Genomic DNA, 23,338 nt, shown 5'->3' on the forward strand with positions numbered 1-23,338 from the left:
ACACCATGTGCTGTGTATTTTGGCCACGAACCTTATGATTGCAATGTGTCCTTGAGAGCTGCCGTTGCTGTGCCAGTGGCAGCAGGAGGAAGGGTCGCTGGTCTTGTGCTGTTGCTTGGTAGTTAGCGGAAAGAAACGGGCGGTGACAGAGTGGAGGATCGGGTGGCAGGAAAGCGACGGGAGGGCGGAAACAAAACATATACAACGGATTAGTCGTTCGCTAGCTTCAGCGGTTGGCCAGACTTGCTCGTCACCGGCCGGCCGGCCGGTGAGGTGGTGGTGGTGGCGGTGGCTTTGTTTGGCCGGATGGATGGGTTCCTCTGAGCAGACTCCGTCCATCCATCGGGAACTTGTTCGCTTGTTCGTGTAGTCTTCTTGTAACTAATCTGCACCGCGTCCAAGTGGACAACCCGTCATTGATTGTGTGATCGCCTCGTGGTGGTTGGTCAATGCTTCGATCAAACATAGTATTGGGATGGCTAAGCTCCCTGCCACGGAGGCGCCGACGAAAACGGAGATGGAAATATGCGGTGTTTTGTATTCGGTGGGGATGCTGCATTTGGAGCAGTTGTGGAGCGCCGCTGGCTCGCGACCAACGCAGATCGTCAAATGAAATGAAATAACACACCTGCTCTGCTGCTCGCCCGCCGGCCGGTGGCCTGGGTGGGTTGTCCTGCCGTCGTTTTCATGCCGCCGGAAACGGAGTGCACACACGGTGCATCCAAGAGAGGGGAAGCGATGCGCTGCGTCTCCTGGAGCAATGTTTGGGTCATGCCGTCACACGACGTTCTCAGCCGCGTTCTTACAGAACCGGCGGCGGTAGATGGCACTGTCAGCTCGAAACGGTGATGCATACAGGTGTCCGCGCGGTCAGAGCAGCGGAGGGCCGAGGGCGTCTCTGCCACGGATCGCCGTGCGCTGCGGGCACTCGTGGGACGCGCGTGTCCGTTGGCGCGTGGCCGCCCGTGCCCGTGCGTCGTCCGCCCACGAGAAACCAGGCCATCCCACGTGACGTGAGGGAAGCAAAGCCTGCTTGCTGGCATGGGGTGGCGTGCGAGAGTCCAGGCACTCACGGCGTCTGCATGAAGCACGCTCTTCTCTCCTTGTCTGGATTTTGTTTTAAACCGGGCAAAAGATTTACCACGTATCACGAAATATGTTTGTTGGGGGAACCTGAGGCTTCTCAGAGCTCATGGCATTTCGACCGTTGGATCGAGTCGCTTGATGCGTTTCCGGGTGTCGGATCGAGCGGTGGGAGAAGCTGGGCCGTCGGATCGACCCGGAGCTACTGCTACAATGAATAGTTACACAGTTAATTTTACGAAAGAAAAAAGGCGGATTATGGGAGCTTCTTCTTGCTTGTTTGGCCGTCCGAAAGCAGATACAGATATCGGGGAGAAAGCAGTGCCACCGCGTGTAATTAGACTGCCCGCCGGGGGCATTTTCGTCATTTCACGTCTAGGTCAACACGTGTCATTTTCCGATTCGTTGACTCCTCCCCAATCAGTGCTAGGGTTCGGCTCTCCTCACCTGTCCCTCTCTCGCGCACATCTCTCCCCCTCGCTCGAGCCGTCGTCGCCTGCCATCCTCTCCGTCCGCCGCCGCCGGCGCCATCCTTCCCGTCCGCCGCGCCGCCACCATCCTCCGCGTCCGCCACCGCCATCCTCCCCGTCCGCCACCGCCGCCCCCATCCTCCCTGTCCGCCGCCGCCATGCCATCGCCGCCACCTACCGGACGGCGCTGTGAAGGAAGCGACCAGAGAGGGAGGCGTCGCCGGTGTCATGGACCCATGCCGGCGCAACGGCGTGTGCGCGTGCCTCCGCGGGTTCGCGCAGCGGTCGCCGGAGGCATCGCGGGTCAAGGGGAGGATGGGCGTGCGCCATGCCGCTCTTCCCGACACAACGTCCGCCGTTCTTCCTTGGTCGGGCAGTGGTCAAGTGCTTCTTCAAGCTGGGCCGCACGCTGGGAGAGGAGCCCCAGGCCGCATGCTTCTTCTTGCGCTCCATCGGGAGAGACCTCGAGGATGCCAAGGTCCACCATCCCTCTTCTTCTATCTGTCGCTTTCTTGCTTGGATTCCATCCATTTGCTCCTGTGCAGCACGCTGGCTCGCCACGGTTCATCAGGGAGCAAAGCACCCCGGCCATCTCTCTCTCTGATGTCAACCTCGGTTGCTTTTTATTTCCCAGATCTGCAATGGCCTGAAGAACGAGGCAATTCTTGGAAGCAACACGTACATGTGGTCTCTCTTTCACTATGATTCCAAGGTTGTTTCTCTCCATATTCCATTCCTCTCACAAAATTTTCTTTTCCTGGGCTTTTACTTTATTATGTGTGTGCTATGCTACTGACAAAATATCTAATTCTAGTGCTTAATTATCATGTCTATGTAAGCATCATGTTCTCCTCTGTTTAATCTCATTATTGCTGTGTAAAGGGAAATCAAGGATTACTTTTCTTGGTACATATGCAGTGTATTTTTGTTTTGAGTAGTAACAGTTCAGTTAGAGGTGAAATAAATAATCAAAGTACAGTACAATCGTTTATCATCCGTGAATCTTCTTCTTTCCCCGTTTATCGTCCCGCCGACGTGCTCTTGAGGCAGCTGATCCTAACTTAGGCTGCCGCCACTTGGTGCTCAAAATCACAACATCTCCATGGAGCCGCAGTGGATAGCATGGTCTTGTCGCCATGCTGGGGACGCAGCGGCAACATATATCCAGTCCAGATCCGCTGGTTTCAGATCAACGGATTACCCCAGTTCATCTTCCTACTCGCTTCTTTTCTCCTCACACACACATCCGTGCAAATTAGACTGTTTTTTTACATCTCTTCATTCCAGTGGTGTAATTTGCCATTTAGTACTGATTAGTTTACACTGATTTATGTCAGATCTAACCCGATTGAATCATTAACTGATGGAGGATTTGGATGCCCCACACACTGTAAGTCTATTGTGCCACAATGTTTCTTTTTTGTTTCTACCGTCATTGTTTGCTTCATCCCTCTTTTTTGTAAGGGTGGTGATATGATAAGTGATAATGACTCTCCAGAAGTTTAAATTATTTGATACATGGGATTGGTCCATGATATTGACTGTAAGGATTGAACCCTTTTCTGAATTTAATTCAGTAACATGATGTCTGACAGTCGATCTTCTGTATTTGTAGGTTCCGATATAACACCAGAACTTTAGCTTTCTCGGGAATGTGACGATGACTTCCATGAAAAAATTCATCGAAGTGACTGTCGATGACCTACAGGTCCATCTCTTTCTCAATCACGATTTTATCTTATTTTGTAGATTGGAAGTGGACTGAAAACTGGTTATGCAGGAGCGTAGCAGACTCGATGTGGCAACCGGGTCGCTCCTGAATGCGGTGAAGTAGTGCCACCTGGCCGGTGAAGTGGCCGACAGCAGGAATTCCGCCGTCGACATCGTCGAGATTCGCTTCAAGGGCCTGGAAGATGCTCAACAATCAGATCGTCGTCTCGTCCTCTCCAAGAGAAGGGGCCAACTCAAGCAGGTACATCTGCTCGCTACAGCTCACTCCTCCTCCCTTCTTCTCTATTCCATGGTTGATTGTGTCAAACTTGAGCTGGTAGCTACTATTCAGATATGTAACTTAGATTTCATGTCCTGCCTCTCGGGTATGTGCTTATTGTGGTTGCAGTCCTGTCGACTGAAATGTTGTTCTTGGGTGCTAAATTAATTTGGTTATCCTATCAGCTCCAAGTTTCCAGTTTATAATTATATATGAGACATAGCTGCTTTGTTGTTGGTTGTTCTGGTCGATTTTTGTTTTCTGATACTCTGCTTGTTGCGATTTGAATGCTACCTATGTTGATATACTGGTAATTGTTTGGTTGCCTCGGTCGTGATTCTAAGATTTCTTATTTACTTTGATTATGATGTTTGTTGTGGTTGATTCTGCTACATCTTTCTATTTCAGGACTTTGTGTTTTTGGTTGGTCTGTGTTGTTGTTTTTTATCGTCTTTAGGCGAGCCATGCTCTTTCCCCTGTATTTTGGTATCTATATACCTGCGTCCTTCTAATCTTTTTCAAACTGCCATTTTCCCCCTTCTAGGTCTGTTGGGGTGTTTTTCTTTTATTCCTTAATTTGTCACATGCATCTTTTGCTTGCGTTAGTCGTTTGTGCCTCTTTTCGAGGCTCTTACTGTGTCGGAGTAAATGGCCACGGGTAGCCTGACCGACTGCCCCTGGCTCTTCTAAAAAATTATCAGGCCTTTGGGCCTTCAAGCACTCCAAGCATTGGACCACCTTCCCTGGCCGGCTACCTCTGAAGCCGACTCACGGAAGGCGGCCCAACCTCAGCAACCTCCCCCCAGGATAACCACGGGGTGGCCGACTCCAGGAAGCCGGCCGTAAAGAACGCCGACTCCAAGAAGCCGGCCAAGACCGCAACCACCCAAGCTACGCCACATAACGGTGACAAGACGGGTGAGGCCACAGTGCGGCCCACTACCCCCGAAGCCCGAGGCAGGCATGGCCACAGGACGCCGTACGGGATGGCCATCCCCCGTCCGGCTCGGCACTGTAGCCATGCTAGCCTCGACGTCACCCACGGCAGACACCGGTACGGCCCACGGGCGGCGGGCCCCTTCAGCCAGAGAGAGGCACGGAGGCGGCCCGGCCTCCCCCAGTCGGCCAAGGGCGTAGCCGGCCCCCAGAAGTCGGCTACACCCTCCCTCGAAGCATGCGCCACATTAAGGAGACAAGACGAGGTAAGGCTACAGTAAGGGCTCTCGAGGCGGCCCACTGTAGCCACGATTACCTCAACGAAGCCCTCGTCATCAGGGGCGAGGCTACAGTAAGCAGCCGCCGACAAGATCCTAGGCGGTGGGGCCGGCCTGTCGACCAAGAGGCTGGCAGCCGGCGGGACCCACTAGTCGGCGGGCCCCAACAGCCGGCGGAGAAGCCGGCGAGCGTAGACACTGACGGCTGGGACCAGAGCCCAGCCGGATTACAATTGTACCCCGGGGGGTAGGCCTATATAAACCCCCCGGGGCACCCATGCAAAGGGTTGGCTTCTGAGCATAGCACACACACCATAGAGAGAGAAGCAAGAGCTAGCCTTGTTCTTCTTCTCCCTTGAACCCAACAGCTTTAGGAGCGATTGTAGCTACTTTTCCTGATCTAGTGATCATGTGGAGACCCCGCAGAGCAGGACTAGGGGTGTTATCTCCTCGGAGAGCCCGAACCTGGGTAAGATCCGCCGGCGTGCATGTCTTCGCCTCATCCCGTTTCCAGGCACCGGCGACGTCTTATTGGCACCCCACAATGATAAGCCACCCGTTGGCATATGTCGCACCTACCACCCGACATTTGGCGCCCACTGTGGGGCCAAGTGCACCGTCGTCCGGAGACCTGTTCTGGACGGGAACCCTCTTCCTCCCCCGCGAGCGCAGCCAGCCTGCTGCGCCCGATGGCGTTTGCCTCGACGCGCTGCAAGGCGTCGACGACGCCTGCGCAGCGAGCTGCCTCGCCGATCTGCTCGGCGAGACTCGCATCTCCGACGAGCCTGCGTCCGACGCAGGCACGGACTACCCCGAGAGCCGCCTCGTCAGCCTCCTCGACCAGCTTCACGTCTCCGGCGAGCCTACTGCAGATGTGGAGTCGGTCGGCTCCACCGACCCGATGCTCGTCGACTCCGACACGGCCTCGCTCGACGCCTACCCCTCCGACGTGGTGGTCTTCGACGATCCTCTCCCTCGAGCTGACAGCGGCAGCAGCGCTGTCATCGAGGTGTTGGTCATCAGCCACGCCGCCAATTCGGGCGAGAACGCCCACGACGCCCTGCAAGCGGCGATGCACGACCTCTCCGTCCCCATCCCGGCCGATGCCGACGCCGAGACCCTGGAGGCACGCCGCCTCGCCCTCATCGCGGAAGGCCAGAAGATAGCCTCCATGAGACGCCTCACCGAGGCCCACCAGCGCGAAGTTGACCGCGCCGCCTTCGGTACGCCGCCGCCTAGCGGCCCGAGCCGAGCCGGTTTCGTCCAGAAGCGCGGCGCGGCCGTCGCCAGCATGCTGGGGGCAGATCGCCCCGTCTACGCCACCCCGCTCGAGAACCTGCGAGCCGCTCAGGCGGCCACAGAAGAGCTCAATGGGCTGGGAGCCGATGAGCTCCCCTACATGACAAGACGGATCCAGCAGCTGATCGGCGCGGCTGCAGAACAGCACGAAGCCGGCGCCCGTGCTGATAGTCATCCCCCGCGCCGGGAGCACGCCGCGACATCCCGCTCGCCGACTGCGAGCGGCGCCCGCCAGAAGAAAGACAAAGAGCCGGCTACTAGCCGCAGCCGGACTCGCATCACCATCGAGCGCGACGCGGAAGGCCGCCCGCGAGCGGTGGAGCACCAAGGAAATCTGCCTCCTCCCCCGCCTCGAAGAGAAAGACATCTCACCCCGCCGCCTATCACGCACCCGACTCTTGGTGACCGACTCGGCCGCCGAGAAGGAGTCGGCGAGAACGACGCCCGCCACCGGATCGACCGCCTCGCTCGATCCTTGGCGTTAGAAAAAGAAGACGATGTCGGCCCGCCATGTTTTGGCCCCCGCATCCGCGACGAGCCCTTCCCCAAAGGGTTCTCGCTCCCCAGAGACACGCCCAAGTACAACGGCTCAGTGAAGCCGGAAGATTGGCTCATCGACTACTCCACGGCCGTCAGCATAGCCAACGGCAATCGGCGCGTCGCCGTGAAGTACGTCCCCCTCATGCTGCAAGGCACGACGCGCACATGGCTCAACAGCCTCAAGCCCTACAGCATCAACAGTTGGCTGGACTTCACGGAAGTCTTCGTTCGCAACTTCACCAGCACCTACAAGCGGCCTCCCAAGCCTCGCCAGCTCTCCCTCTGCGTCCAAGGCCCCAACGAGTCGACCCGCGACTACCTCACGCGGTGGGCCAAGCTCCGCAACTCCTGCGAGGGGGTGCACGAGGTTCAGGCCATCGAGTATTTCACCGCCGGGTGCCGAGAGGGCACCCTCCTCAAGCACCGACTCCTCTGCGACGAGCCGGCTACCCTCGACGAGTTGCTGGTCATCGCGGACAAGTACGCCACGGCCGACTCCTCGATGAAGACCGAGCTTCGAGTAGACGCCTCAGGGAGGTGATTGCTCCGGCTCCCAAGACGCCGGCTGGCGACCCTAATCGGCGCCCCTACCAGAACGATCACAAGTGCAAGGCCCCCATGCCGACTTCCACCAGTCGGTAGGTGGCCACCGTTGAAGATGAGCAGCCGAAGAACGGCCCGCTCCCAAGAAGAAGGGTGGCAGGCCGGCTTGGCAGCCGGCTTTCTCGTACGAGCAGGCTCTTGACGCCCCCTGCAAGTTCCACAGCGGCGCGAAGCCGTCTAACCACACGACCCCAAAATGCCACTGGCTCACGCGAATCACCAAGGGCGAAGGATTGCTGCCGCCTCCGCCTCCCGGCCCGCCGCCTCCAGCCCCCCAGCAGCCGGCGGCTCGGCCGGCAGTCAGCGCCATCCAAGACGAATTCCCCGAAGAGCACGCCGCCTACGTCGTCTTCACCAGTCAAGCTGACGACAAGCGCAGTCGGCGCAGACAGCATCAAGAAGTTAATGCAGTCGCCTCTAGCGCCCCCGAGTTCATGCACTGGTCAGAGAAGCCAATCAGCTGGAGCCAGGCCGACCACCCAGAGGTGATGCCCTCTCTTGGCTCCTATGCAATGGTCTTGGATGTCACCCTCGCGACGGAGAGGCGAGCTGCCCGATTCTCCCGCGTCCTGATAGATGGCGGAAGCAGTATCAACATACTGTACCGCGATACCATGGAGAAGCTGAACATCAAAGCGAAGCAGCTTATGCCGAGCCGCACCGTCTTCCATGGTATCGTCCCCGGCTTGTCTTGCTCCCCAATCGGCAAGATCAAAATGGATGTTCTCTTCGGAGACAAAGATCATTTTCGCCGAGAAGCAATCTGGTTCGAGGTAGTGGATTTGGAGAGCCCCTATCATGCTCTGCTTGGCCGACCTGCTCTGGCCAAGTTCATGGTTGTGCCCCACTACGCCTACCTGAAGATGAAGATGCCGAGCTCGAAGGGGATCATCACGGTAGCCGGCGACTACAAGAAGTCCATCGAGTGTGCCATGGCCAGCAGCCGGCTGGCCGAATCCCTCGTAGTGGTAGAGGAGAAGAAGATGCTGGAGCGGGTTGTGGCCATGGCCGGCAAGCAGCCGGCCCTGTCCCCCAACCCCAAAGATTGTGATGCGCAGGGCTCCTTCCAGCCTGCCAAAGAGACGAAGAAGATACCCCTGGACCCGGAGAACCCGGAGAGGTTCGCTGTCATTGGGGCGAACTTGGACAGTAAATAGGAAGGCGAGCTCGTCGACTTCCTCCGTGAGAATCGAGACATTTTTGCATGGTCCCCAAAGGACATGCCGGGTGTCCCGAAGGATTTCGCCGAGCACAAATTACATGTCCGCGCCGACGCAAAGCCGGTCAAGCAACCCCTCCGCCGACTGTCAGAAGAGAAGCGAAGAATCGTGGGAGAAGAGATAGCCCGGCTCCTTGCCGCTGGCTTTATCATGGAAGTGTTCTTTCCAGAATGGCTTGCCAACCCAGTTCTGGTTCTGAAGAAGAATAACAAGTGGCGTATGTGTATAGACTACACCAGCCTGAACAAGGCCTGCCCAAAGGATCCGTTTGCTCTGCCACGGATTGACCAAGTGATAGACTCCACAGCCGATGCGAGCTGTTGAGTTTTTTGGACGCCTACTCAGGGTACCATCAGATCAAGTTGGACCCAGCTGACCGCCTGAAGACTGCCTTCATCACACCCTTTGGAGCTTTCTGCTACCTGACTATGACATTCGGCTTGAGGAATGCCGGTGCCACTTTTCAGCGTTGCATGCAGAAATGCCTCTTGAAACAACTCGGCAGAAATGCCCACGTCTATGTAGACGACATTGTGGTGAAGACAGAGAAGCGCGGCACCTTGCTGGAAGACCTAAAAGAAACATTCGCCAACTTGCGCTGATTCCAAATCAAGCTCAACCCCGAGAAGTGCGTGTTCGGAGTGCGAGCCGGCCAGCTGCTAGGCTTCCTGGTCTCCGAACGCGGCATCGAGTGCAACCCCGTCAAGATCAAGGCCATCGAGAGGATGGAGATTCCCACCAAACTGCGAGATGTGCAGAAGTTCACCGGCTGCTTGGCCTCCCTGAATCGTTTTATCAGCCGACTAGGAGAGAAGGCTCCCCCCTGTACCGACTCATGAAGAAGTCCACTCACTTCGAGTGGAACGACCAAGCCAACCAAGCCTTCCATGAGTTGAAGAAAATGCTGACCACTCCGCCTGTCCTGGCAGCGCCGACTGAAAAGGAGCCCATGCTCCTCTACATCGCTGCGACTAGCCGAGTCGTCAGTACTGTTGTTGTGGTCCAGCGCCCGGAAGAAGGCCGAGCCCAGCTAGTCCAGAGGCCGGTGTACTACCTAAGCGAAGTGCTATCCAGCTCAAAGCAGAACTACCCGCACTACCAGAAGATGTGCTATGGGGTATACTTCGCCGCCAAGAAACTGAAGCGCTACTTCCAAGAGCACCCCATCACGGTCGTGTGCACCGCCCCGCTCGCCGAGATCATAGGCAGCCGGGATGCATCCGGCCGGGTGGCTAAATGGGCCATTGCACTGGCGCCCTACACGATCTTCTACCAACCCCGCACCGCCATCAAGTCCCAAGCATTGGCCGACTTCCTCGTCGACTGGGCCGAGACCCAGTACCTACCGCCGGCTCCCGACTCTACTCATTGGCGGATGCACTTTGACGGGTCCAAGATGCGCACCGACTTGGGAGCCGGCATCGTCCTCACCTCTCCCAAAGGCGACAAGCTCAAGTACACGCTGCAGATCCACTTCGCCGCCTCCAACAACGTGGCCGAGTACGAGGCGCTCGTACATGGGCTCCGGCTAGCCAAAGAGCTCGGCATACGCCGGATCCTGTGTTACGGCGACTCAGACTTGGTGGTCCAGCAGTCGTCTGGCGACTGGGACGCCAAGGACGCGAACATGGCGAGCTATCGATTCCTCGTCCAGCAGATCAGCGGATACTTTGAAGGGTGCGAGTTCCTTCACGTGCCAAGGGCCGACAACGACCAAGCAGATGCCCTAGCACAGATCGGCTCCACCCGACAAGCCATACCGACTGGCGTCTCCCTCCAGCGCCTCCTCAAGCCGTCCATCAAACCATCTCCAGAGTCGGACTCCATCTTCGTACCGCCTGCGCCAGATACAGCCGGATCCGACTGGGGGAACCCCGCAGGCGGCACAGGGACTTCGACAACTGGCCCGGGGACTGCCGTAGTCGCACCCGGCCCGGGGACTTCAGAACCCGGCCCGGGGACTGCAACGACACAAGAAGCAGTGGCCGACTCCAATTCCACGCCACCCAACCCACCCACCCGAGTCATGGTGGCTACACTAACAGAAGAAGAAGTCACAACTCCGTCATGGGCCCAGCCCATCCTCAAGTTCCTAGTCAGCAGAGAGCTGCCGGCTGATGAGATCTCAGCAAGACTAGTGCAACGACGAGCCGCAGCATATGCAATAATCAACAGAGAGCTTGTGAAGCGCAGCGTCACTGGAGTCTTCCAGCGTTGTGTCGAGCCAGAAAAAGGAGTGACAATCCTCAAAGATATCCACCAAGGCGAATGCGGCCACCACGCAGCCTCAAGATCACTTGTGGCCAAGGCTTTCCGCCATGGTTTCTTCTGGCCGACTGCCTTGGAGGATACTAAAGAAATAGTCAAGAGCTGCAGAGGATGCCAAGTTTTTAGTTCGAAGCAACACCTGCCGGCTTCTGCCCTCAAGACCATTCCCCTCACCTAGCCTTTTGCCGTCTGGGGACTGGACATGGTGGGCCCTTTCAAGACAGCCCGCGGCGGCTTGACGCATCTACTTGTCGCTGTGGACAAGTTCACAAAGTGGATCGAAGCAAAGCCGATTAAGAAGCTGAACGGGCCGACTGCCGTGACATTCATCACTGACATCACTACTCGGTACGGCGTGCCGCACAGCATCATCACCGACAACGGCACGGACTTCGCCAAAGGAGCACTGGCACGTTTCTGCGCGACGCAGGGCATCCGACTGGACTTAGCGTCCGTTGCCCACCCGCAGTCAAACGGCCAGGTCGAGCGAGCAAATGGACTCATCCTCTCCGCATCAAGCCCCGGCTGGTTGTACCACTGGAGCGATCGGCCGGCTGCTGGCTCGATGAGCTGCCGGCTGTCCTCTGGAGTCTGCGCACTACACCCAACAAGTCAACCGGCTTCACTCCATTCTTCCTCGTGTATGGTGCCGAGGCTGTCATCCCAACAGACATCGAGTTCGACTCGCCTCGGATCACCATGTACACGGAGGCGGAGGCCAAGGAAGCAAGAGAAGACAGCGTCGACCTACTGGAAGAGGCCGGCTGTTAGCACTCAGCCGGTCCGCCATCTACCAGCAAGGGCTGCGCCGCTACTACAACCGCAAGGTCAAGCCAAGATCCTTCCAAGAGGGCGACCTTGTGCTCCGGCTGATCCAGCGAACAGCCGGCCAGCACAACTCTCGGCCCCTTGGGAAGGCCCCTTCGTCATCAGCAAGGCACTAGGCAACGACTCCTACTACCTGATCAACGCGCAAAAACCAAGAGCACGCAAGAGAGACGACTCCGGCAAGGAGTCGGAGCGACCATGGAACGCAAACCTCCTGAGACGATTTTACAGTTGAAAGCAGTAAGTATCATGCTACCCTTTTGTATTAAGTACAAACCAACAGGCCCCCCGAACAGTACTCGGGGACTGCCTTTGTTTATCTATGAATGACAAGTGTCGTATCCATGAATGTATTATTACATTTGATTTCTTGTTGGGCACCGGGTTCGACTAGTCGGCCCGGGGACTGGCCGCCTTGAGCTATATTAAAAGTTCTACCTGAAGTCAGACAAGTAGTGTGCCGGCTCCCGAGTCCTCTCTTGCTGAAAGTCGCAGCTCGAAGAACCGACTGTCCGACTAGCAAGAGGCAAGGCAGAAAGGATGCCCACACGAAAAACGGCTAAGGACCAACGAACTTATATAGCAAAAAGACGGCCTCCAACCATGCTTGCCGGCTGTCAGAACAGCCGGCTGGCCGGCTTCCTAAACACTTAGCTTTAGTCCAGCAAAGCTAGAGTACTTCCCCCCCCCCCAATTGGCCAAGCACTCCTCCAGCTACAGATTGCAGAGCAACTGTCTGACTGGGGAGGCGGCAACCAAGGGAGGGCGGCAAAGGAAACAGCAGAAGGATAAAAAGCAAAGTACGAGGAAAAGCCAAATGCATGCATAAGTTATATATACATATAAAGCCCCCAACAGGCCGGCAATCAACATGGTTCAAATACACCACCAGTGGGTGGAATTGTGCAGACTTAACAGAGTTCCAAAAGTAACAGGACAGGAAAACAAAAGACGGCAGACTAGACTAGGGCGTGGTGCGGGAGCCGAGCTGGTCGGTGGAGACGGCCTCGCCGGCTGAAGGAGTGGCCGCCTAGCGGGTCTCGGCTTGGTCACCACCAGTGGCAGGCGACGCACTCGCGTGCGACGTGGTGCTGGAGGCGCGGTCAGGCTGAGGCTGGTCGGCTGCTCCACCAGCCGGCTCGGCGTCTTCACCCTCCTCCTCCTCCTCTTCGCCCTCGTCGCTGGAGTCGATCTCCTCCGCCGAGTCTTCACCATCTACCGGGTTCAGCCCGAACCACTCCTCCGGCTGGGCGACACCGTTCTCATCTACCTCGGGGGCGAAGACGCTGGTGTTGGTGTAGTCGGCGATCGCCGAAGCCCGCCGGATGATAGCCGGCCGCGCCGGCTCCAGCTCCGTGTCGGCTTGCTGCCGCCAGGTAGCCAGCTCATCCAGGCTCAGGCTAGGATACCAGGCCTTGACGAACTCCAGCGCCCGCCTGGCGCCGGACCGAGCCGCCGAGGCCTTCCAGGCTTCGAAACGGCCGACTGCCACCTCCAGCCAGTCGGCGGTCCGACTGGGGGTGCGAGGAACCACTTGGCCGGGCCAGAGGGCAGCCAACACTTGCGCCCCGGCACGCTGAAGCCGGCGGAGCAGTCGGTGAGCCGGCTGGATGCGGGCCTGGATCGCCAAGAGCTGCTCCTCCAGCGAACGGCCGGCGGTTGGTGAAATCTCGAAGCCGGCATGCCTTCGCGCTTGGCGGCGGGCCTCGATGATCTGGTTGGCTGCGGTAGAATAGCCAGGGAAATATTCTGTGCAAGAAAGAAGAAGAAAGGAAGAAAAGAACACCAAGTCAGAAAACGAGCCAAAAGCGGCAGACGACGAGAAAGGACGAAGAAGTAGGCGGCTTACCGTCAACCAGATCTTTGATCTGACCATAGCCAGAGACCAGAGTTTGCCTCGCTTCAGCCCAGCCAGCTGCCTCCGTCTCATACTCGGCCTGGAGGGCGGCTTCGCGGTCCTGCACCGCCTTCAGAGCCGCCTTGTGGCCCTCCTCCTGGTCGGCCAACTTCTTGGCCAGGCGGTCGCGTTCCTGCACCAAGGCGGCGAGCTCGGTATCCTTGGCACGGAGGGCAGTCTGAGACTCTCCCAGCTGTGCCCTCAAACCGGCGTTGGCCGCTGCAGAGACGGCAGAGAAAGAAAGAACAGTAAGAGGAAGTCGTCGAGGAAGATTCGACCCGACTGCTCAGCAGTCGGCCCGAATCTCGGGGACTACACCCAGTGGGTGCGCTGACGCGCCCCCACGTGAGATAAAGAACAAGGCACGTACCCCGGCTCTCAGTGAGGTCGGCGGTCTTCTGGGTCAGCTCCCGAGCCTGGGAGTTGAAGGCGGCCGCACGAAGATTGTGGTAGTCCTGCAAGATAGACAGAAGATCGAAGTAAGAACAAGAATAGCAAAGCCAAATCCACTAAGAAGTTCCAAGCCGCCTGCTCAGCAGCCGACTCGGAACTCGGGGACTACACCCAGTGGGTGCACTGGCGCGCTCCCACGGAAGAAATCAAGATCAAGAAGAAGCAGGATGGGAAGACTAACCCGGATGGCCGCCCGCGTCGCAAGGAACTCGTCGGTGAAATGCCTCAGCGCCGTCGCCTGGGCCTGGAGCCGGGTCCGGACGTCCTGCGCGGCCACGTTCATCACGGCCGTCCCTCCGCCTGGCGTCCACCCCGAGGTAGCGCTGGCCACCTCCACATTGGGCCGACGAGCTGGAGCCCACGGCCGGCTGCGGCTCCGACGCGGCCTTCTGTGGCTCCGACGCAGCCTTTCCCGCACGACGGCTCGGTGGCATCCGGACCGCCATCTCAGTCCCCGCGACCGGCTCGCCCCCCGCCGACTGCGTAGGCGGCAGATCAGGCCGGCCGCCTTGAGCCGCCCCAGTTGGCGGGGTCGGCACCGGCGCCCTCTCCAGGACGATGACGTCGTCGTCCCTCTCCAGCCCTGGCTGGTCGCCGCCGGCTCCTTCTGGCGAGGGCTCCATGGCCCCAGGCGCTGCGACGCGCAGCGGGGTGACCATCAAGGCCTCCTCCGCCGCCGCCGCAGCTGCAGCCTCCGCTTGGGCCTTGGCTGCGGCGTCGGCGAGCGCCTTCGCCGCCTCCTCCTCTTGCGCCGCCTTCCGTGCCTCCGCCTCTCGCGCCTCCTGCTCCTCCCGCGCTTCCCGCGCGTTCCGTTCTGTCGCTTCCTGAAGGTCGGCACGGGGGTCCACGCGGCGAGTGGTGCTCCCAGACCCCCTCGGCGACTCGACGACGGAGGCGGCAGCCGCCCGCTCAAGCGACAACGGAGCTCTGGTCGTTTGGAGAAAAAGACAAGGGTTCAGGAACCACCAGAGAAAAGAAAGAAAAAAGAGTATACAGAAGAATTCGAACTTACGCCGACACAGTCTGTGGTTGCTTCACCGTCTTGCGGAAGCGAGCCGCCTTCGTGGCCGCCTCCTCCCGTCTGGTCGCTGCCGCCCCGCCCCTGGGTTCCTTCGTCCGACTGCCGAACAAACCCTGGGCGGCGCGACGCTTTTGCCCTCCACCCCAAGCAGGCGGTGCAGCGGAGGAACCCGCGCCACGTCCAGACGCCGGCCGGCGGCGCGAGACGGCTTCGGCCTCATCATCGTCCGGCCAGTCGTCGAAGGTGACTCCGTGCCCGGAGCCGCCTGCTTGGCCACCACCCGACTCGGTGTTGTCGTCCATAGCGGCCGCCCCCAAGTCGGGGTCCTCCAGGTCGTGCTGCGCATGATCGGGGACGAATCGGCGCTCCGCATCCGACCCGCTGGCAGGTCGAAGGAGCGGACTCTGTCAAAGACAAGCCGACTAGTCAGAGTCGGCCAAAGGAACTCGGCGACAAAGTTAAGAGGAAAAGAAGAGACAAGGAGAGCATACCGTGGGCGGTGGATTGGCTCGGCTATATGGCTCCTTGCCGAACTGCCACTCTTCGGAGAGTTTGCAATTCGTGAGGTAGTTCACCATATAGGCGACCTCCTCGTGCGGCATGTCCTTGGTGCACATCCGGCTCGGATCGAGCTGACCGCTCATCTGACAGATCAGATGAGGACGGCTCTGGAGCGGAAGTACCTGGCGCGTGACGAAGGCGGCTAGCAGGTCGGGCCCCGTCAAGCCCTCCGACTGGGTCATCGCTCGCACTCGGGCGACGGCTGCGGACCCAGCCGGCGTCAGAGTCACGGCCCGGTAGGACCACTGGGGCCGCCTGCCCGCCGGTGGGCTGGCTACGTAAGCCGGCAGGTTGACGTAGTCGCCCTGCGGGGCGATGCTTCTGACGTAGAAATACGAATTTTGCCATAGCTTCACCGACTGGATCAGCATGATGATGGGGAAGGGGTTGTCGGCAACCACCCTCCGCGCCGCGATGAAGGCGCCAGTCTGAGCCTGCACGCCCTGCGAGCGCGTGCCCAGCTTGGACTGGAAAAACTCCCCCCAGAGATCGAGGGTGGGGAGGATGCTGAGGTAGCCTTCGCACAAGGAGATGAAGGCAGACAGCAGCACCACCGCGTTCGGGGTGAGGTGGTGTGGCTGGAGCTGGTAGAACTCGAGCCAAGAGCGGAAGAAGGCGCTCACGGGCAGGCCGATTCCGCGCAAGAAATGCGAGCGGAAGACCACCCGCTCGCCCTCCCGCGGCTCCGGCGTAAGCTCCTTCGCCGGCGCGAGACGAACCTCCACCTTGTCCGCGCTGGGCAGCCGCCGCGTCTTGCGGAGGAACTCGATGTGATCTTCGTGGACGTTGGAGCCGTCCCAATCCCCGCCATATTTCTCCGTGGCGGGAGGCATGGTGAAAACGAGCGCGGTGGCGGAGGAACGAGTAGTGGAAGAGCGCGGCGGCGAGGCGCTGTCGCAAGAAGCGGCAAGAGAAAGAAGATGGTGGAAGGAGGAGGAGCGTGCGAGAGCCTGCCGCTCTCCCTCTCCCCCTACTTATAGCTTCGCGAGGTGAGGCCGGGGAGGCCGGACGTGGGGTGAGACGTGGGATTAACTGCGCCCACTCCCCCCACGCCTCGCGATTATTACGCCCTAAAGGCGTGCCGAAACTGCCGCAAGGAGACGTGCGGGTGGTTTCGGGCTGCAGAGAATCCGCGCCTGGGCCCGGGCCCGGGCGTGGACGTGGCGGGCCCTCGCCCTGCGGCGACGTCCCGTCGCGCACGTGGGCTGGCAGGCTTTCTGGCCGAGAGAGGCCACGTGGTTCGCAGACGGCAAGTGGCCGGCCCGCGGCCCGGTGCACGCACTGGCGAGCTCCCGCCCTCCGACTCCGGAGTTTTCGACCAAGGCGGCGCGCCTAACCAAAGCCGGCTCCCAGCTGCCGACTTGTCAAGATAGGAAGCCGATCGAGCTTCTCAACTCCTACCCAACCTCGAAGCCCAATCAGCTTCGGGGACTACTGTCGGAGTAAATGGCCACGGGTAGCCTGACCGACTGCCCCCTGGCTCTTCTAAAAAATTATCAGGCCTTTGGGCCTTCAAGCACTCCAAGCATTGGACCACCTTCCCTGGCCGGCTACCTCTGAAGCCGACTCACGGAAGGCGGCCCAACCTCAGCAACCTCCCCCCCAGGATAACCACGGGGTGGCCGACTCCAGGAAGCCGGCCGTAAAGAACGCCGACTCCAAGAAGCCGGCCAAGACCGCAACCACCCAAGCTACGCCACATAACGGTGACAAGACGGGTGAGGCCACAGTGCGGCCCACTACCCCCGAAGCCCGAGGCAGGCATGGCCATAGGACGCTGTACGGGACGGCCATCCCCCGTCCGGCTCGGCACTGTAGCCATGCTAGCCTCGACGTCACCCACGGCAGACACCGGTACGGCCCACGGGCGGCGGGCCCCTTCAGCCAGAGAGAGGCACGGAGGCGGCCCGACCTCCCCTAGTCGGCCAAGGGCGTAGCCGGCCCCCAGAAGTCGGCTACACCCTCCCTCGAAGCATGCGCCACATTAAGGAGACAAGACGAGGTAAGGCTACAGTGAGGGCTCTCGAGGCGGCCCACGGTAGCCACGATTACCTCAACGAAGCCCTCGTCATCAGGGGCGAGGCTACAGTAAGCAGCCGCCGACAAGATCCTAGGCGGTGGGGCCGGCCTGTCGACCAAGAGGCCGGCAGCCGGCGGGACCCACTAGTCGGCGGGCCCCAACAGCCGGCGAGCGTAGACACTGACGGCTGGGACCAGAGCCCAGCCGGATTACAATTGTACCCCCGGGGGGTAGGCCTATATAAACCCCCCGGGGCACCCATGCAAAGGGTTGGCTTCTGAGCATAGCACACACACCATAGAGAGAGAGAAGCAAGAGCTAGCCTTGTTCTTCTTCTCCCTTGAACCCAACAGCTTTAGGAGCGATTGTAGCTACTTTTCCTGATCTAGTGATCATGCGGAGACCCCGCAGAGCAGGACTAGGGGTGTTATCTCCTCGGAGAGCCCCGAACCTGGGTAAGATCCGCCGGCGTGCATGTCTTCGCCTCATCCCGTTTCCAGGCACCGGCGACGTCTTATTGGCACCCACAATGATAAGCCACCCGTTGGCATATGTCGCACCTACCACCCGACATACTGCCAACTGCCTTTTCGTTCATATGTTCGTGAGTGACACGATGGATCTGTGCTTGGAGGGGTGGACCAATGTATATGTCGCGCAAGAGACCAACTGATCCCAAACATTGTTTTTCTTTACTGTTCGCTATGGCAGATATCGTGCAGGCATCATCTTCCTGTTTTGCCTGAGGTGTGCCTCAGCTGGGGCATTTTGAAATGTGCTATTACTATCGTGGTCTTTTCTTTTGCAACATGGTAATATTTTTGTCAATTTGGAGTTGTTTGGTCTGACTATATATATGTCTTTGGTAATATCATGGATTGGAACAAAATGATCGGCTCTGTTTATATGCCAGGAGGGCCTGTGTTCTACCCTAGTCTTATCATGTTAGCTGATTGTCCTGTCCCTCTGTTGGTATGCTCATGGACAATTGTATGTTATCATGTTAGCTGATTGTCCTGCGTTGTATTAGTATATACTCGAATACATGATTTTTTTCTCTTTGGCTACTGAATTTTATTGCTATTCTTCTGCACACATGTACATGCGGCTCCGGTTCTATTATACTGTACATCAGGTTCAGTATTCACAATTATTTTCATGAGTCCAAGGATAGTTCTGTTTGGTGTCGTGTCCTGTATAATTAATGGTCATGATTTAATTACAAGTGAAAACATTTGTATCCGTTGAAACGCAATGGTTTCCCCCCTGCATTGTGATAATTAATTTACATTTGCATTATAGTAGGCTCCAAATCCTATTAAGTGTGATACGAATGGGAATGGAATATTTATGAATAAGAAAGCTTTCTTACTCCTGTTGGATTTTATGTCGCAGCAATATCCCTGTTTTTGTTTCCCTGCAAGACTCGAGCTATATGTAATAGTGCTATAACTTTCAGCATCTCCTAAAGTACATCCTAAGTTGTATTCAATCAACACTACTATTTTAATTTCCATTGCAGCTTTCTGAAATAAGTTTACCCGTCTTGCTGAATGTTAAAAAAACAGAAGGTATCTTAAGTACAACCATAGACTGCCTGCACAGTCCTTCCAAAGGAAAAAAAATCTGACTCGCTGTTTTGATTCAGCAGCATTGCTTTTCAGATAATATAGGAGAGTGGAAGGTTCATTCTCATTTTTCTTTTTTGTATTTTTTCTTGTTAATACTTATATTATTTATTCTTGCAAATCTGTACTATTGAAATAGAAAGATCATCTTGTGTTGTTCAGACCCATACACTTATCCTGCAATATGTGAAGGAATGCTTATATTGGCATCCTGCTGTAGAAAATGGTTAGCTTAGCAGCAACTATTGTGTCTTCTAATTATGTCGCCTCAAATTTGTAGGAACGCTATTGTTGCTTTCGAAATGCTATTGGATCTTATAAAAATTTTTGGACCTGTTATTCATTCAACATTGTCAGTTAGCTCACTCGTTGGAGTAGAACTTCAAGCCGAACAGAGGTATGCTCTCCAACTTTACTCGGGGAAGGGAACTGGGTGTTGCTAAGAGAGATGTTTTAAAAACTTGTGTTGCTACAAGACACTAAGGAACTCGGTCTGAGGTGGCGAGTTGGTCGCGAACTTATGTTTTGCTTATACTGGTCCTGTTCCTGATAAGGGTGTGTGTATCGAGTGTTTGCCAATTTAGTTCTGGCATGTTGAGTCCATGGACAAGTATGGATTATTCTCTATAGCTTTAGCTAATTTAGGAGACAACCGCTGTTTTCCTGCACATTTGCATATATTCAACGACTCCGATCTTACAAAATGTTAGGTCTCCTTAGTTCCAAATATGGTTTTACAGGTTCTAAAATTATTTCTTTGATGCGAGGTGCCATGCTGTGGATAACAAGGAGATTATCAAGGCGGAGCGGCGGTGAGTATGGAGCTCATAATCATCAGTTCATCACCATGAAGCAGAAGGAATGGTATAGCTTTGCCATGGTGAGGTTCTCATCTTCTTTGCGAGTCCTTTGTTGATATGCTCGGGCTTAATACTGCTTTTGTGGCATCAAGGGTAAGGCAAGCATGAAAAATGCTCCAGTCGTCTATTATATCTTCTATGCTTTTTTGTATGTGGCATCAGTATCTATTGAATGGTTCTGATGTTTCTATACAAAGCTGGAAATGGATAGATAGTACTATATATTATTATTGGTTGCCCATAGAGTAGGTACATGTAGGTTTCCTTGGTAATGTAAAGCTGAAAATAACCAAGGTCTTCTGAAAATCAAAAACTATTGTACCAGTTTTTCATGTCTTAGTGAATCTGGAACAACCTTAATAATTATTCACAATTGCATGTAGTCTTTCCTCTGCTCTCGTCCGGTCATCTTCTTGTTGTCTATTGTGTGTCTTTTCCTGATTCGTTTGTCGTCTCGCAGCTGGACTTTGGCAGCCGCTGCTCCTCGGCAATCAACAGGAGGTACAGCCGCTGCCACCACTCCTTCGCAGCGATGCAGGCCAGCGACGAGGAGGCTCGCAATGGTGGGGGACACATCACCATCTGCCGGAGAGGAGAAAGGCATACCTACCCCTTAACGATTGAAATGCAGGTCCAGGGAAAACATCTGGTTAGTCTGCTTGCTGTTCTGGACATGAATCTCGCGTTTGGTTGAGTTTCGGATCTAATGGGAACTGAAACTAGCTCTTAGGATATAAATGTTCTTGTATAGTTTCAGTTCCATGTACCTTTTGATTGATAATATTAAGGATATGCCTCTAAGATCTGTTTGCCAATTTACAAATGTGTTTCCATGCTTCTCTGTCTTCATGTACGGTGGTCTTTTCTATTCACTACTCAAAAAAAATTGGAGTACTATGTAGCCATCTCATTCCAGATTTTTTCCACTTGTGTTGCTCGCACTACTAAAATATTTTAGTCTATATGGGTTTTCAGAATGGTATGGTTGTAACTGTAATCTTCATTGTTAGTCAAAGTACTTATATTATTGAAATAGTGTGGTTCTCTATAAATATCAATTCTCATTGGGTGACCGAATTAGACTCTGGCACGAACTACCATATTATGGTTATGTACCAAAATAAAATCTGCTTTAATGTAAGCTCTAAGACTATATGAACTACCATATTTTCTCATTTGTTGGCTAGAGTAAAAAATAGGGGCATGCTCTAACAGTGGCACATTTTATTTGTAGTACTACTATTGGGCCAATTGATGCTAGGTGTACATTGAGATGTTTTAGAAAAATAGATCCTTGATGCCGGACATAGTGCAATGGTGAGATCCACTTATTTATGATGGCGAGGATGATTGTTAGGCTGGCATGTGGAGCTGTACTAATAAGCTATGAGAAGGTCGATGCGTGAATTATATTCTCACTATAAATAAAACACACTGAATTCTTTTGCTGACATGATATGTCCATTGGCAGGTCCTCACATCACAACACCCGAGCAAGTCTGGCTTGCTCGCCATGGCCTACCACATCGGCGAGACGGATCGAGCACGTGATCACCATCAGCAGGTCTTTCGTCACAACACCCAAGCGAGCGAGATGTTCAGACAAAGTTATATGATACACTGCTATTGACATATGTCGTAGATGGACAGTACATATCGTTTCTCTCCATGTTACAATTTCTGTGACCTCGGCATTTGGAAGACATGTCATCCGAATCGTCTATCATGATCGAACCATTACTATCACAAGCATCTTACTTTTAGAAATCCATATGATGGTTCAGTTATCTATATTATGTGTGCCATTTGTTACCTCTGAAATATATATTATGTGTGCCCTGTCACGTTGGTTTATTTTTGGTGCCAAAATGCTGCTGAGCATTTGGTGTGACTGATTGCACTGCCCATTTAGTGTTGTCTGGGCATATGCCATGTATTGGACACAACCATGTTATCTATAAAGGCAATTTTTCACTTCTATGCATTAAACTGATCCATTCTCGGCAACTTTTCTTGCAATAATATATACTTTGTTTATACGCTTGGATAATGGGTTGAGCCAGGAACCACGCGCCAATGCGCGTTTCCTATCTAGTATGAATGTAGTGGGGAAAGAGTTCGATTGTCTTGCGTTACAACACACCCTTACAACAAGAGTTGCTACTCTCGCGACATAACTAAGCCCAATTGCTTCGCACCCGCGGACACCCATAGCGATAACTCCGCCTTAATATTTTGAATAAGGATCGTAGGAGGAGTGCTCTTGTGTCGAAAAACCCGTGCATTTCTTTTGTTCCAAATTATACAAGAGATGAGCATGGTTAGAGAGGCCATGGCCTTGCGGTTTGGGACGGTCACGTCGGATAAACCTATCCACCACGCCTTAGTGGATTGCAGCAAGTGCCATGTAGAAGTATCAATGTGGTCCAACTGGAGCCAAACTTTGTCTGGATTTTTGGATCTTCAACATGGGAGAACAAGGGCGTGTTTGGTTGCACACAACCATTTTGTCATCTTTGCATATGTGGCCTTTTAATTTCATAGACCATGGCAAATTGCTATGAATTGTAGAGCGATTGCCATGTCAATGTACTATGTTCTTTCAGAATTTCTCATCAATTAGAGAATAAAATTTGTAAATTTGTCATGACATAAATTTTTCTACATTTGCCATGAGCTAGAGATCGTTTAATTTCATAAACCATGGGAAATTGCATTGCTAGACCATGGCAAATTTATTTTCGTAGCCATGGCAACTTAGGTTTTCCCTGGACCATAGCAAATTTATTTTCAATGTCATGGCAAATTTATTTAGTTTCTTCTTGGCCAATGGCAATTTTTATTTCCTAAACCATGTCAAATTTATTTTCATAGCCATGGAAAATTTATTTTCATCGTGTCAACTTAGTTTTTCCTGGGCCCCAAGACAAATATTTTTAGTGCCATGGCAATTTATTTTTCACAACATCTTTGCATATGTTTGCAGTGTTTTATCTTAACCATGGCAAATTTTGATGCATTACATGGCACTTTTATTGTTTCTACCGTGTCAAATTTATTTTTAATGCATGTGATTTATATGTTATGACAAAGAAATATAGAGCATGGCATTTTTATTATAAGACCACGGTGAAATTTCTATAGGTCTTTTTATTATTCAGTATGCAAATTTGCCATGTACTTGCAAATTTAGATGCCATGGCAAATTCAATTTCAGTTCAGAGCTATGGCAAATTACTTTCTTGGACATTGGCAACTTTTCGCATAAAAGTACATACAGTATATGTATTATTTTGAATCGCCAGCTACACGGTATTTTTATTATAAAACGGATGCCAAATTTGTATGTTTTTATTTAATTAAGTTTTTAGGGTTTTATTTAA

General features: G+C 54.6%; 1 protein-coding gene across 7 annotated transcripts; it reads left to right on the forward strand.

Annotated features, from left to right (window-relative positions):
- Positions 1-1,538: 1,538 nt before the first annotated feature.
- Positions 1,539-21,944, forward strand: LOC109777149 (uncharacterized). Of its 7 annotated transcripts, XR_012187963.1 has the most exons (10): positions 1,539-2,031; positions 2,188-2,265; positions 2,891-2,943; positions 3,169-3,261; positions 3,334-3,525; positions 19,376-19,492; positions 19,863-19,975; positions 20,416-20,604; positions 21,190-21,349; positions 21,427-21,944. XR_012187963.1 is itself a non-coding variant. In XM_073501961.1 (9 exons), exons 7-9 carry the CDS (start codon positions 19,868-19,870, stop codon positions 21,583-21,585), a joined length of 456 nt encoding a protein of 151 aa, XP_073358062.1. In that variant the 5' UTR covers positions 1,552-2,031; positions 2,188-2,265; positions 2,891-2,943; positions 3,169-3,261; positions 3,334-3,525; positions 19,376-19,492; positions 19,863-19,867; the 3' UTR covers positions 21,586-21,944. The 7 variants fall into 7 exon arrangements, 5 of the variants coding, with proteins under 5 accessions (XP_073358062.1, XP_073358058.1, XP_073358061.1 ...); XR_005760416.3 differs by having other exon boundaries at positions 1,541-2,031; positions 19,376-19,975; XM_073501961.1 differs by lacking the exon at positions 21,190-21,349 and having other exon boundaries at positions 1,552-2,031.
- The last annotated feature ends 1,394 nt before the right edge of the window (positions 21,945-23,338 follow it).

This window comes from Aegilops tauschii, chromosome 6, assembly GCF_002575655.3.
Source record: "Aegilops tauschii subsp. strangulata cultivar AL8/78 chromosome 6, Aet v6.0, whole genome shotgun sequence".
In the NCBI taxonomy this organism is placed as follows: Eukaryota; Viridiplantae; Streptophyta; class Magnoliopsida; order Poales; family Poaceae; genus Aegilops; species Aegilops tauschii.